General features: G+C 38.5%; 2 protein-coding genes across 8 annotated transcripts in view; one reads left to right on the top strand and one right to left on the bottom strand.

Moving 5' to 3' along the window:
- The window catches only part of IFT80 (intraflagellar transport 80), a 114475-nt gene extending 106753 nt beyond the window's left edge, over positions 1–7722 (bottom strand). For 3 of the 4 annotated variants that reach the window (XM_043473879.1, XM_043473882.1, XM_043473883.1), the window contains exon 1: positions 7570–7722. The gene's annotated coding sequence lies outside the window, so the exon portion shown is untranslated. Of the gene's footprint in view, positions 1–7353; positions 7484–7569 lie in introns of all 4 variants that reach the window. The other variant, XM_043473880.1, reaches the window with a different exon arrangement.
- Positions 7723–7771: 49 nt separating this feature from the next.
- Positions 7772–14505, top strand: part of SMC4 (structural maintenance of chromosomes 4) — a 32714-nt gene continuing 25980 nt past the window's right edge. Inside the window, exons 1-6 of one of the 4 annotated variants that reach the window (XM_043473876.1) lie at positions 7772–7967; positions 8071–8170; positions 9291–9434; positions 10266–10444; positions 10901–11092; positions 12579–12755. In XM_043473876.1, coding sequence (XP_043329811.1) covers positions 9296–9434; positions 10266–10444; positions 10901–11092; positions 12579–12755 — 687 coding nt within the window. In that variant the 5' untranslated portion in view covers positions 7772–7967; positions 8071–8170; positions 9291–9295. Of the gene's footprint in view, positions 8171–9054; positions 9435–10265; positions 10445–10900; positions 11093–12578; positions 12756–14505 lie in introns of all 4 variants that reach the window. The other 3 variants (XM_043473875.1, XM_043473878.1, XM_043473877.1) reach the window with 3 other exon arrangements.

Raw genomic sequence — 14505 nt, 5'->3', positions numbered from 1 at the left:
GACTGTCAAAGTGGGTGGCCAAGGTCAAGAAACTGAGAGGACAGAGAAACAAAGGATTGACTTGGGGATGTTAAATCACTGAGAATAACGACAAGAATAGTGGTGGAGATAGACACAGTGCCCAGATGCTAAAATACTATTCACTGAATGAAGAAAAAACAACAAAGAGATCTGCAGATGATTGTAAAAATGCAAAGAAGAGAATGGTTTGATCTCGGAAGACTTGTCTCAAAGGGACAATAGGAAAGAGAAACACAATCAATTGTGCAGAACCCTAATGAGAAACACGCTCCTTTGACACATGGAGGTCTGAAATGCAAAATTGCCTCCATTTGCAACAGCCAAGAGAAAAGTAGTTTCCTTAGGAAACAACCAGATTTAAGTTAGACTAAGAAGTTAAAAGACAAAACTATAACATTTACTCCAAAACACTGAGAACACAGATTTGGTCAGTGACATACTGTGAGTTCTAAAAGGTAGAGTGGTAGGATTTAGATGGGGAAGAGCTAAGCCTAGGACAGATGGTGGGAAATGGGAAAAAAGAGGCAGCTGTCCTTCTTCACGCCTCCCTGCCTCTGTGGTAGAAGAATCTGAATTTTTGCTGCATTCCTAGCCATCCAAAACAAAGATTACGTTTCTCAACTGCCCTCAAAACTGGGTGGAGTCACATAGGACATTAACAATTCTTAAACCCAATGGGGATATTACAAAATCATCAACCTCATGGTCCAATCTGGGATTTATATCTTGTGGTGGGGGGCAATAGATAACACTACCCATCAGTAATGTTTACCCACACTGACAATATGAAAAATAAATGAATTAACTCTTATAAAAGCAATATAAATCAACATAATTGGCAAATAAAAACTTGGAAAATAATAACACGCTCCCTGACATGCATCAAGACCATATATAATGCAGCAATAAAACAGAAGGAACCAAGATTCTTGACCTTATAGCGAGTCCTACCAGTCCTATCTAGCCTTTAAGTGATACAAAATAAAGTTTTATCATGTTTAAGTTAGTGTCATCAATAGTTAAACTTAATAGTGAACTAATGCAGGGAATTAATAGTCTTGAATGTGGAAACTGAGGTAAACAGGGATGTAATGAATGATGGAATAGTCCCCATGGTCAAATAAAGGAAGGCGGATAATCAGTTTAAATGGCCTTCTTCCTGGAATGGTTTTCTTAGGAGGTTTGTGGTGCTGAGGAAAAGTTCCGTAAGAGAGAAAAGGGAAGTCTTGCTAGGAGCACATGTAACTCTGCCTAAGTTTCCAGCTCTAAGACTACAGGCTTCAACATTAACTCCTCTTTCTCCAGAGAGTCCTAATAGACACATCATTTCTCTGACCTCATCTCGTGTTTCCTCTCTTTTCACTCAAACTGCTCCAGTTACACCAGCCTCTATGTTTTTCTTCTTACATACCATGTAAGAAGTATGTTTGGGGGCAAAGGAGAAGGAACCAGTGGACAGGGATCGATTGGCAATACTACAGAAACAGAAGATAACTAAGATAGCATGGTCCAAGTCATCTGATCAAGGACACTGATAACGGGGTACTTCCATTTGTTGACTGCCAGTTCACAAAAACATAAATAAGGATGGTGAGTGGGCAATCAAAAACATGAAATAAGGCACGGCCTTAATTTTAATTAAAGAAATGAAAACGAAAAAAACTAGATACCATTTCCTGTTGTCAAAGTGATCAAATACAAAACACCCAGAACTCAGCACTGGCATAGAGAAACATAGTCACATACATTAGTGAAGAGCAGGAAACCGGTGCTAATGGTTACTGATTCTTTTTTCTCCCCACCCCTCAACACTTTTGATTTCCTCCTCCAGCTCTGGGGAATCTCCTACCTTACAAATAAAAAATTATTTCCTCCGTAGCCCTCCTTATAGCTAGGACACAGGCAAATTACGTAGGTTTTGCCAATCTAACACATCTATGCCATATTTTGAGTTAGCAGATACTGATTTGAAGTAGGTATATATAAGGAATTTACCCTGGGAAGAATTCTTAGTCATAGGAATTTGTCATATATCAGTACATGTAAATATATACCAAGATACATATACAAACTATACAAGCTTGTTTATTACAGAATTCTATATAGTACCATAAAAAACTAGAAATTTAAATATTCATCAGAGATTATATACTCATATTCCAGATACATGTGTTTTTAATGTGGAATAGAATTAAGAATCAGTGTTAAGAATTAGACTTAATATTATGCTAAATAAAAAGTCACAAAAGGGCAGATACTATGTAATTCCCCTTATATGAAATACCTAAAGTAGTCAAATACAGAGATACAAAAAGTAGAATGGTGATTACCTGGCAGGAAGGAGGACTGAGGACAGAGATTCAGTTCTGCAAGAGGAAAAGAGTTCTGTGGATGGATGGAAGTGAAGGTAGGACAACAATATGAATGTATGCAATGCCACTGAATGGTACACTTAAAAATGGTAAGGTAGTTTACAAAAAAAAAGAAAGAAAGAAAATTAGATTTAAGAAAGAAAACTAAAAGGTGAAAGCACTAAGAAAATGAGAAAAATTTTAGGAGAGAAAGAGGGAAGGTATGACTTGTCAACAAGAATATACGTATAGATAAGACATAGCAGAGAGCCTCAGAAGTGAACAAGAATATGAAGGACTGATAACAAATGCAAGCACTAGATCACAAGTTTGTTTCCAACAGGTTCTGTTTGGGTCATTTGCACACTTGCTAACCCATGCGTATTGATACTAACAGTTGAAATTAATGGTTTGCTGATGATTACCCAAAGCTCTGTTTTCAAAAGTATAATTCTTATCAACAGTTTTCTAAATTGATACCTCTGATGAGACTCCTAAGTCTCTTTTCCAGTAAAGACAGGAGTGAGAGAGAAGCAGACTTTTACTCAGATTGGTTCCATCACAGAACCACTTGTAGACTAAGCTGGGATCTCTTATATAACAGCGAAGGCAGGGAAAGATGCACCATTTCCAGGGACAGATTCAAACACCTAATAACAATGGAAATAGGCTTGGCAGTATAGTTCAATTACTAAAGACCGCCAATTGCCACCCTATTCCAACTCCTGTACGTATTTGAAGTGTATGTATTGGGGCTTCCCAGGTATGTATAGGGAGTGGTATTCACATTTCCTTGCAATTCTAGCTCTAAGTAGAGCTAGCTATACTTTAATCTTATTCATATTGGTTATATTTATAATCCAGAATGGCCTAATAACTTTGAGGCAATAAACCATGTGATTCACAAAATTAAAAATAACTAGTCATCTTTAATTCATCCTTTTAATTCAACTAGCAGAGAAAAAAATCACATTCAACTGACAAACTAGAATGCTGTACAGCTATTTAGAAAATGAGATGAATCTATATGTATCGATACAGAAAGATGTCTATAATATCTTAAATGACAAAAACAAAGTATACAGCAGTATTATGTAACTCAATCTATTTTGTGTTTAAAAAAAATGAGGGGGGAGGAGATATATACTCAAGTTAGTGGATACTAAAATGTTTTTCTCCAAAGATGTGCAAGACACTTAATGGAGACTTTGTAAGGGTAGAGACACTGGTGTGAAAAGGGAAGCTTTTAATCCTCATTTCATACTATTCTATACTGTTTGAAGTTATCATGTTCATAATATTTTATCCATACATTTATAGTTTTAACATAGGATTATCTGAATGATATGTTCATGGCTTAGTTTTGCTTTTTTCTTTAAGCATATCTGCATTAAAAAAAACTAATAAATGTTATTTTTTCATAAGATCCACCATTCTCATTCTCTTTGCAATTTCTACTGCATTTGACACACTTCTTACTGAAACCTTCACTTAGTGATCTTCCAAACACTGTACTTTGTTTTCTTCTATATATAAAATGAGGCTAATAATACCTACCTCACAGGTTGGTTATGATGTTAAATGAGATAGAGTAGACATGAGATTGGAAAAAAAAAAAAAGACATCTTACAAATGTCCAATAGATTGCCTGAAACATAGGAAGAACTCAACTATTAGCTATTTGTAGTGAAAGCTGGTATTTCATTATCCTTCATATATTCACTCTGTTCTGAGCTACAAAGAATTTCTTCTTGGAATACCACTTACTCCCTCTTAGCCCATATGGCTTCAATGGAGTCAGCATGAGACCTAGGCATAAATCAATTAGAGCTTTCTGAAGGAAACTTTTATTCAACTAAAAGATAGGGAAGAAAGACTCTTCTTAACTTTCCAGGTCTTCAAGTTTAGATTCAAGGCTAGAGTTACTATAACTATCTTACCACAGCAAGGGGAGGGCATGGTGGTGTCACAGGCCACTATGTGAGGTCTGAAAATAATGCCAAGACAAGGGAACATAAAGCAGAGCAAAGAAACACAGTCCTAGTTCTTTCTTTGAATACTAAATCCAGTTATACAAAATCACTGCAGATGGTGACTGCAGCCATGAAATTAAAAGACGCTTACTCCTTGGAAGGAAAGTTATGACCAACCGAGATAGCATATTAAAAAGCAGAGACATTACTTTGCCAACAAAGGTCCATCCGGTCAAGGCTATGGTTTTCCCAGTGGTCATGTATGGATGTCAGAGTTGGGCTGTGAAGAAAGCTGAGCGCCAAAAAATTGATGCTTTTGAACTATGGTGTTAGAGAAGACTCTTGAGAGTTCCTTGGACTACAAGGAGATCCAACCAGTCCATCCTAAAGGATATCAGTCCTGGGTGTTCATTGGAAGGACTGATGCTGAAGCTGAAACTCCAATACTTTGGCCACCTCCTGCGAAGAGTTGACTCACTGGAAAAGAGCCTGATGCTGGGAGGGATTGGGGGCAGGAGGAGAAGGGCGCAACAGAGGATGAGATGGCTGGATAGCATCACCGACTCAATGGACACGAGCTTGAGTAAATTCCAGGAGTTGGTGATGGACACGGAGGCCCGGCGTGCTGCAATTCATGGGGTCGCAAAGAGACGGACACGACTGAGCGACTGAACTGAACTGAACTTCTTGCTTACGGAAGCTATTTTTTTTTCCTCAAGACAATTTGGATTCTGTCTTCTGTCACATATTATTATAATGATGACAAAACTTAACTTATGCATTTAAAGAACTGCAGATGTTAATTTTAATTCTATTCCAATTTTTCCCCTTGAACTTATTATTTCTTCCCATGGGGTACAACTTTTTAAAATACAAAAAGTAAGGTTCTCTTCTCGAACTGCCTGAAATTATGGATAATGGCTGTTAGTAGATGATTTGGGACCAGAAAGATGAGACTTGGTTATACTTTCCACGATGGTTTTAACTTGAGTCCATCCCAACAGAACCAGCTTCTTTTTATGCAAAGTACTGGCAAGGATCAATCAAGAGGGAGTAAGTCTACTTCTTGTGACCCTAATCTCTTCTCAGATCACTTCTTCACTTATTCTGAGTGTCCTACTTTCACTCTAGAGTTGTCTCCACTGTAGCTGTTGGTTATCAATGTCTGTTCTACATTATCAATCTGAGTTAAGCCTGTTTAAAAAGTATTTATTCTGTTTAAAAAATATTTATGGTCAGGTTCAACTAAATCTAAAGCTATTGGTCACTTTATTTATTTTCTGAAATTACATTTCTTATCAGTCACTAAGACCAAACATTATTTACAACAACCATCAAAGGTAGTAAAACTAAGATTTATTTGTGGCTTATCTTTCTTATCCCCTCATCACTAATCTAGGGATTCACAAAGTATACTATCTGACTAACTTTAAGGGCTCAGACTATTAACTGTTAAATGTGTCCAAATTTTTACCATTCTACTGCATAGGCACCTCTCACCTCCTACAGGGAACAGTGGACAGTAACGATCTAAGCCATGCTTGATCTCAGTCTCTTTCTCTTCTCAGTCTTTTCTCATCCCACATAACTGTTTACTTTTTTTTTAACCAAGTCACTCCATAGCTCAAAATTTTTCTAATATTTTGAAGATTTATCAATCTAACATCCTTGACCTGGTTTTCAAGACTCTTCATAAACTAACCTTCTTCCAACTTGACAGTCCATTATTCAACCTTAGCACATACCCTAACAAGGTCAATGTTATAAACACAGCAATATCAAATGCATGCAGTGTGTATGCTAGATGAACAATCATAAACGATCCTACGCGGTAGGTATTATATGCTGGTTTCATAATAAACAGTTTGACAAACTGAGTACATTGTCTAAGTAGGTAGCTTTAAAAAAATGATGAGACTTGGGATTCTGTTATCTGTTACATCTTTCCACTACATGGTGCTCTGTCTCCCATATACATTACTCAATTTGGTCTAGTCTTTGCTTATTTTCAGGGTTAATATCTCTCCAACTTGGGTTTAGTAGTGTTTTACAGACTTGAAAATCCAAAAGATTCCAGATGATTTCAAACAGAACTGATGTTTGTTCTGGTACACCTACCAACCAAATTTTTCATTGAGCTTTATTTTCTGTAGTCTGTCTTATGAAAATAATTTTTTACAACTACAAATAAAAAAAGTATATTACAATATGGAGTCAATGTTTATTCAAATCACCTTAGTCTCTCAACCTCACCGAATTCTTACACTTCAGGGGAGTGTCTTCCACACCTTCAACTCTTGAGAGTCACTGAACCTTAATATGATGTTCCTCAGGGCAAGAATCATACTTTCTTACTTAGAATGACAATGTAAATTCACTCATAAAGCAGATTTATTGGGGCCTCAGTATGCCAAGTCCTAAGTATGCAAAAGTTAAAAGGGGGAATAAAAAAGGCTCCCAGTTCTCAGTCAAGTACTTAAGAGTCTCTGAATAAATGTTTGTTGGACTTATTCAGATCAATTAATGGTTAACAGTGAGATGGGATAGGACCAAGTTTAAGAATCTGATCAAAGTTCTGGAAAAACTAACTCCCCAGAAAAATTCACAAGCACACAGAATTTTGTACTCAATTCCGGGGGCGGACAGGGGCTGGAGTAGTGGAGAAGTGGTATGAACTTCTCTGAACCCCAATCACCTACTACCAGATCCACAAACTCCTAGTTAAAAACCCATTAACAAAACTAAATTATCTGGGAACAGGAATACTTGCTCAATAATCCTAATTATGCCTGAGAGTGCAGTGTATACAGAAGCTACTTAAGAAATAATCTGCTGATTAATAATTTCCTCATAACCAGACGACACCAGCAAGCAAATCGTTTCTTCCATTACAGAGTCTTTCAGTCGAATGATTTTAAAAACTCAAAACCCCCTTTCACTAGTGACATTAATGACCTAACACCAATAACTCGAAATCATTATTTGGTATTCACTACACGATCATTCACCAATCCAGATCTCTCCTCCGTGTTGCCCCTCTGCTCCCTCCAAATTCAGGGCTTCCTCCTTCGCATCCCAAAAGCAACGTCCAGAGCGCCCAGTGAGGCGAGAAAAAACCGATGCTCCACGTCGCACACACTGTCAAAGCAGGGAAGGTGAATACAGTAACGGCCATAACTTCCAAACCCTTTCCTCACCTCTCTCTTGGAAGTAAACAGACTTACCTTAAGTTCCAGGAAAACGGGGTCGATCTTTCTCACAGAACTGGGACCAGTTACCAAGAAGCAGCGGACCTCCCTGTCACCATAGCGACTTCTAAGAGCTAAGCTCACTCCCTCTTCGCGCGATACTTCCCCACAGCGCGTCACCCGAGCGGGCCTGAGACCCCGCCCCTCAGTGGGCCCGCCCTCTTCTAAAGGGACGTTATTGGATGACTGATCCTTGACTTAAACTGTAGGGCGAATTCCACTTTATCTTTCTCAAAATTCGCAAGGTTTTTAGAAAAATTTATAAGAGTGCTATCGCCGTAGGGCCACGGAAAACATTGTTTCGCCTTTTTTCACTTAGTAGAAAACGTTCCCTGCAGCCTGGGTTCCGCCAGGAGTTCGCGCATGCGCGTAAGGTATCAGAAGATGGCGATAATCGCCGCATTTTTTTCAAATTAGTGGTTCCCAGAAAGCATTGCGCGCATTTGTAACGAATTTCCGTTCGAGTTTGTATTTTAGGCGCCATTTTCGAGTGAAGGACCCGGAGCCGAAACACCGGTAGGAACCGGGGGGGCTATACAACCGTTTCCAGCCTCGGTTTGAGAGGACTGTCCCGCAGGTAAAGTACTTTTTTTCCTGATCGGTTGTCACACTCTCACTTCCTGCCCGGTCCGCGGGCGCCTGGAAAGAGGCCTTGAGCTGGAGCCGCCGAAGTCTAGGCTGAGGCTGCCTCGGGGAGATTTCGCTCGCTGTCACCCCTCCCCCCTCAGTCGCTCCCCGGCGGTCGAAGCTCCCGCGCGCTTCTCCCGGGCGCCACTTCTCTGAGCTACTTAGGCGTCGATCGTGGGACTGGGGCCGCGGGGCGGGGGGCCCTCTCAGCCCTCGCGAACCTTTTCTCAGAAATCTTGGTCGGACTACGACATCGCCCCCTGTCCCGGCCCTCTGCCCGTTTCTCTTCTCCCGTGGGACTAATCACTGGGTCTGAGCCCTTACTGGTGGCCTTTCGTAGTTTATTGTCCAGCGGGATTCGCCGCGGACCTCAGAGGGACAAACCCCTGCCACCCCAAGGTGATGGAAGCGGAGCTAGCGCTGCCGGCTTCCGATTTGAAAATCGCGAGCGGTCGACCCCAGCCGCAGGTCCCCGGCCGGCTTGGAGGAGACCTCAAAACCCCCGGGCCGTCAGCCGCGCCAAGGGCTAAATGGCGGGGAGAGGAAGGTGGGCGGCGAATCGCCGCTTCGTTCCCGACTGCTCTGGGTAGAGTTGAGAACCCCTCAAACCTAGAGCTAGAACGGACTCAGAGACAAGAATCTGTGCGCTTGGATCCCTAGCCCCGAGAGTGTGGGAATGTCCGTAAATGTCGGCGTGCGGGATATAACTTCGTTTAGAAATGACGTTACAGTATTCTTACACATTTACACTGTGGACGGGGCGGGGGGTGGGGGGGTGGCCATTAAAAAAATAAAAAGAACTTAAGCAGTTGCTCTCTTTATTTTCTCCGCAAGCACGTCTAGAAACTTGCTTAGAACTTGAGCGAATCCCGCCTTCTTGGCACTTGTTTTTTTGTGCCTTCTTTCCCGAGGACTCGCTGGCGTTGCGCGGGGTTTTTAAACGGAGCCCTAGAAAACGGGTGGACGCAGTTTTTCCTCGAGTGGGACGGGTCGCGGGCCGGCGGGGAACTTGCCGGCACGGCCGGCGGCCCGCGCGGGCTGACTTGCTCCCGGCTTTCCCTCGGCTCCAGCGACCATGCCCCGTAAAGGCACCCAGCCCTCCACTGCCCGTCGCAGAGAGGAAGGGCCGCCGCGGTCCCCGGACGGCACCAGCAGCGACGCGGAGCCGGATCCGCCGCCCGGCCGCGCGAGGAGCCAGGCGCTGGCCACCGCAGGTGAGTAGCCCTTCGTGACGCCGAGGGCAAGCGCGTGGAGACCCGGCACCCAACCCGGGACGGTTGGTATTCCAGGGCGCGGACTAGAGGGGCTGCGGGGTTGACATCCGAAGGTCAAGAAAGCGATTTTCACAGATTCGACTGTGAAATTTCGGTTAACGGTGCTGGAGGGATGGGGGCTAGTAAGTAGATTCAATTCTGAACTTCTGGTCATTGCCTTATATTTCCGCGGAAATCGACACGGTCAGCCAGAGTGGACTTTTTTCGGTGTCAGCTTAACTATTTGTTAATATGATGAAAAGTTGCTTGATCGTACAACTTCACCTCGGTGATCTAAAATTGCAAAGAGAAGATAATTTGCTCCTACGCCCGCACGCGCCGTAGGTTTTGTGAGTCCAGAGATTGAGTGACTTGAAACCCCTGTAACTGTCACTGGAGCTCGCCAGTGTCCAAAGTTAAGGTTCCAGGTGCTAAACGGATACTGAGAGTTGGATCTAGAGCCGTAGGATTTGACCACCTTTTTAGGCAGGGAGCAGGGACTCAAGTGATGGTGGATTTTCCAGATTTGCATTACGATGTAGTGTATTGATTCCTAAAAGGTATGTTTCTATAGAATTTTGTGACTGATGGCATCTCTTTCAGAAATTTTCTTTTTTTATAAGACAAAGCCTAAAGACTCTCATCTTTTGTGAATATAATACTGTATTTGAGTGGAAAATAGAGATTACTAGGTTCCATAAATGATGTCTCTCGAAAGATTAGCGTGCTAACAAATTGACTGATGCAGGCTTCCCCTCTCCCCCTTTTTATTCTTTCCTTTGACTGACTTAGAAACTCCAAGTGAGGAAATTGATAATAGAAGTTTAGAAGAGATTTTGAATAGCATCCCTCCTCCCCCACCTCCTGCAATGACCAATGAACCTGGAGCTCCTCGTCTTATGATAACTCATATTGTAAACCAGAACTTCAAATCTTATGCTGGGGAAAAAATTCTGGGACCTTTCCATAAGGTATTTGACCATTTTTAAATAGCTGTTGTAAGGTATTTGTTATTACAAACTGTTTCAGTTTTGTAGTTACTGTATTTATCCTGATTGATACATACATGATGTGGTTTCTATGCTTTTAACTACTGAAATTAGCTTTTGTTTATCTGGTTATCTTTTGGTAACTTTCTTTATAAAATTTTCTTCACTGAATAGAATTTGTGGGTTTTATGTTTGAAAAGAATTATTTTCTCTTTAACTGTAAGAATGAATTTTGTAAAAAGTCTGAGTCAGAATTAGAATATGATCTTATTTAAAGTGTTGAAACTTGTAACATATGAAACATGATGTATGAAAACGATCTTCTAGCAGCAAAAGCTTTTTAAATACCTGTAGTTTTGCTGCAAGTTTAACCATTTTAAATTAAAATCAGTAGTATAACCTTTTTAACTTTTTTTTTTCCCTGTTCTTTTTATGCAGCGATTTTCCTGTATTATTGGGCCAAATGGCAGTGGCAAATCCAATGTTATTGATTCTATGCTTTTTGTGTTTGGCTATCGAGCACAAAAAATAAGATCTAAAAAACTCTCAGTTCTAATACACAATTCTGATGAACATAAGGATATTCAGAGTTGCACTGTAGCTGTTCATTTTCAAAAGATAATTGATAAGGTAAGGGATTTTGTTTAGTTATTTGCATCTTCAAGTAAGGAACACAGGATTTCATTGCATTACACATTTTATTATTTGGGGCTTAAATTAGCTTGTAAAAAATAGTATGTGGTTAAAGCAGAACTAATACTGATTTCATTGCCTCCGTGATCATATTTTCTTTTTGAGGTGTGATGGTGGCTGTTAAACTTAAAATATTAAGATTTTTAGCCAGGGAAATGAATTATAAGTAGTTCATAGTAATACCTTTTTGAGCAGTTCTAGTATCTTGAGTACCAATTTGGCATTCTTTTATTACAAATTTTGGATTTGTTTTTAAAGTTATGTTTTCATTGCTTTCAGATAAGTTACCTAAACTTGAAAATGTAACAGTTGACTAATTTTACCATCTCCATTATCTCAATTCACATTAAAGTTAGTAGGAATCTATATGTGCGATACGAAAGAACTTGTCTTTCATATCAACTTTTAAAACAGCAGAAGGATAAGCTAACTTTTTTTTTTCCTCTAAAAGGAGACAATTGTACATAAAATGCGTATTTGGGTTATTTACATGGCTCTGTTGGTACTGGGGTTTTTTCTCTTCTGTTTAAGAATCAGCTTTGGGAATTCATAGTTCAAAACTGGCTGGAACCTAAAAATGTAGAAAACTAATTACATAATGAAATGAGGATGTGATTTGGCCTCTAGGTCTTGTTTTGTTTTTAATTTTAATATAAAGAGCTTTAAATAAATCTACATGGTGGTATATATTTTAATTTTGTTTCTTAGTGCTTTTCTGTTATACAGTTTTGGTTGGAAAGTAGATAGCCAGTAAATCAGATTTGATTTTGTAGCTTATTAATTACACTGGATTTGTGTGAAGTTTAAAAGTCATGGTTTCAAAATGACATAGTTTTTAAAGGAAAGCAAGTTTTAATGTTAAAGCAGATTTGCCCTTCATTTCTTTTTGTTTGATTAAAAAACAGGGAAATGTAGTTGTCAGTTCTTTGCAGTTCTTTTTACCTTTAATTAATAGCTTATTTTTCACCACCACCACCCTCCAAAAATTAATCTATATCACTGCACTACTATCCCCTCTCTTTTTCCTTGACTCATCCCTTGCAGCTTTTTTTAATGAACTAATGTAATCTATCAAGGTGGTTTAATATTTTGGGTGAGTTTGTTTTGGATACAGTGGGATTTTTGTTTCCTTTCAGTTCTTTTCTCAGTTATGTGTGTTTTTAGGCTTGAAGGTGTAGTTGGTTTGACTTTTTGGTTTTTGTGATCTGTGAGGAAGGAGACCAAGAACTCCATAGAAATAGAAAATTATTTCTATTCTTTGCTAAGATAATTAATTCTTAGAACTATTGTCAGCTTTTGTACATATCCAGTTAAAAGTTCTTAATCCATAGAATTAGTTTCAATATGAATTGAGTGAAGTTTGAAGCAAACTTATGATTTAATACCAGCAATTGTTTTCTGGTTTTGTTTTTCCTCAAAACAGGAAGGGGATGATTATGAAGTCATTCCTAACAGTAACTTCTATGTATCCAGAACGGCCTACAGAGATAATACTTCTGTTTATCACGTAAGTGGGAAGAAGACTACATTTAAGGATGTTGGAATTCTTCTTCGAAGCCATGGAATTGACTTGGACCATAATAGATTTTTAATCTTACAGGTAAGTTTATTAAGACATCAGAGGTTCTCTCTTTTTTTTCTTTTAATAAAAGTGTAAAGAGGTTTTTTTCCTATTGGATGAATCCTGTATTTTTGAGGCCTTAAAGTACTGTAGCAGCACATCATGGTTTACATACTACAGTCAAGATGCGAATCATTATTTGCTGCTCTAGAAATTTAAGGAAATGCATTCAAAACTGTATTTTCATCATCATATGCTCATTTTGTTTGGATGGACTGACATACTTGTTCCGCTCTAGCAGCACGTAAATATTGGCGTAGTAAAATAAATATTAAACACCAATATTATTGTGCTGCTTTAGCGTGACAGGGACATAGCAACTATTTATCATTTCTGTTTGTATTTCTCTTTATGATAACATTTTAAATAAGATTTGTTATCTTTTAGTAGTTCTTTTACTTTTGTTCTTATTTGTAATCTCTAATATATATGCCAAAAAAAGAAAAAAAAAACACTCTGGATACTAGGTGTTTGACAGATTTCTCTGATTTAATTTTTTATTTATTTTTTTAAACAATATGGTCAATTAAAAGCTCATACAAGCTCTTTGTTTTGGTTTAAGTGGCCTATTGAACCACTACTACTGGAAAATTAGAAAGTGATATTTCATTCTTAAGTATCATAGTGTTAAAGTCTTTTTAAGGAGGTATAACATTAAGAACTTGGTGTTAAGTTGATTTTTATTAGAAATTCTTTTCTTTATTTGAGTAAAGGTATTTTCTACCAGATTTGCTTGGTAAGAAAATGCCTTATCTTCTCTATGTTTTATCTTTCAAGAAATTTGTTAGCGTAAAAGCATGGCTTAAGAGGAGAACTATTGTGATGTAGAAATAGCAGCTGATATTCTTTAGTGTCCTGCGCTACGTTTGAGAAAGTTCTGTTAGTGTGGCTGAGTGTTCCCAGTAAGAAACTTATAAAATGTTAGCTGCTATTTCCATTTCAGTCTATATTTTTCAACTATTTTTAAAAAATAAAAGTTATTTATAAATAATGTATGTGGAAAGTAAATAAATATCATTCTGGGATGACTTATGTTAGTATCTTGCTACCAGCTCATTTGTATACTTCTGTAACCCAAACTTAATTTAAAATGGATGTTGGGAAATCATAAGCAGATATATTTCTAAATGAGATTTGAATTTACATAAATGTGGGGTTAAAGCTATGTGTGTTTTTTAATCAAATTTAACTATTCTGGGATTTGATTTGGTTAATTATGGATTAAAAAGTTATGCCCCATTAGAAAACTAAATTTGATAATGATACCATTTTGCAGGAGCTTATTGTTGTGTTTATCTTATTATTTGCTGTGTACTTACTATCACCCTGAGATAAAATTTTACACCTGTACGTAGACTCATCAAAATAGACTGCATTTTAACTCTTGTAAGGGTAATTTTTTTTCCTTGGTATAGCCTTTCTACATAATTCAGTGAATAAAGGGAATTAAATAAAGTAACATCCCAAAGAGGTAAATAAGAGTAGTTCTTAAATTGTAAATTTTGTATTCAATATGTGCTTCTAAAGTGTCCAGGATGCTTAAGCCCTTTATCCCCATAATCTCAACTTGTTTTTAATCATCTTAACAGTTACATTGTTGAAATCATTTTTAATACCAAGGTAAACTTTCCACATTAACAAATTGAATTCCGTTTGATTAAATTTACAGATAAGAATCTTAAGGGCTCACCTGTTAGGAAGAAGAAACAGGGACTGGACTAGATAGATA

This window comes from Cervus canadensis, chromosome 7, assembly GCF_019320065.1.
Source record: "Cervus canadensis isolate Bull #8, Minnesota chromosome 7, ASM1932006v1, whole genome shotgun sequence".
NCBI lineage: Eukaryota > Metazoa > Chordata > Mammalia > Artiodactyla > Cervidae > Cervus > Cervus canadensis.
The sequence above is the reverse complement of the archived record's forward strand: the minus strand, read 5'-3'. Positions and strand labels throughout refer to the sequence as shown.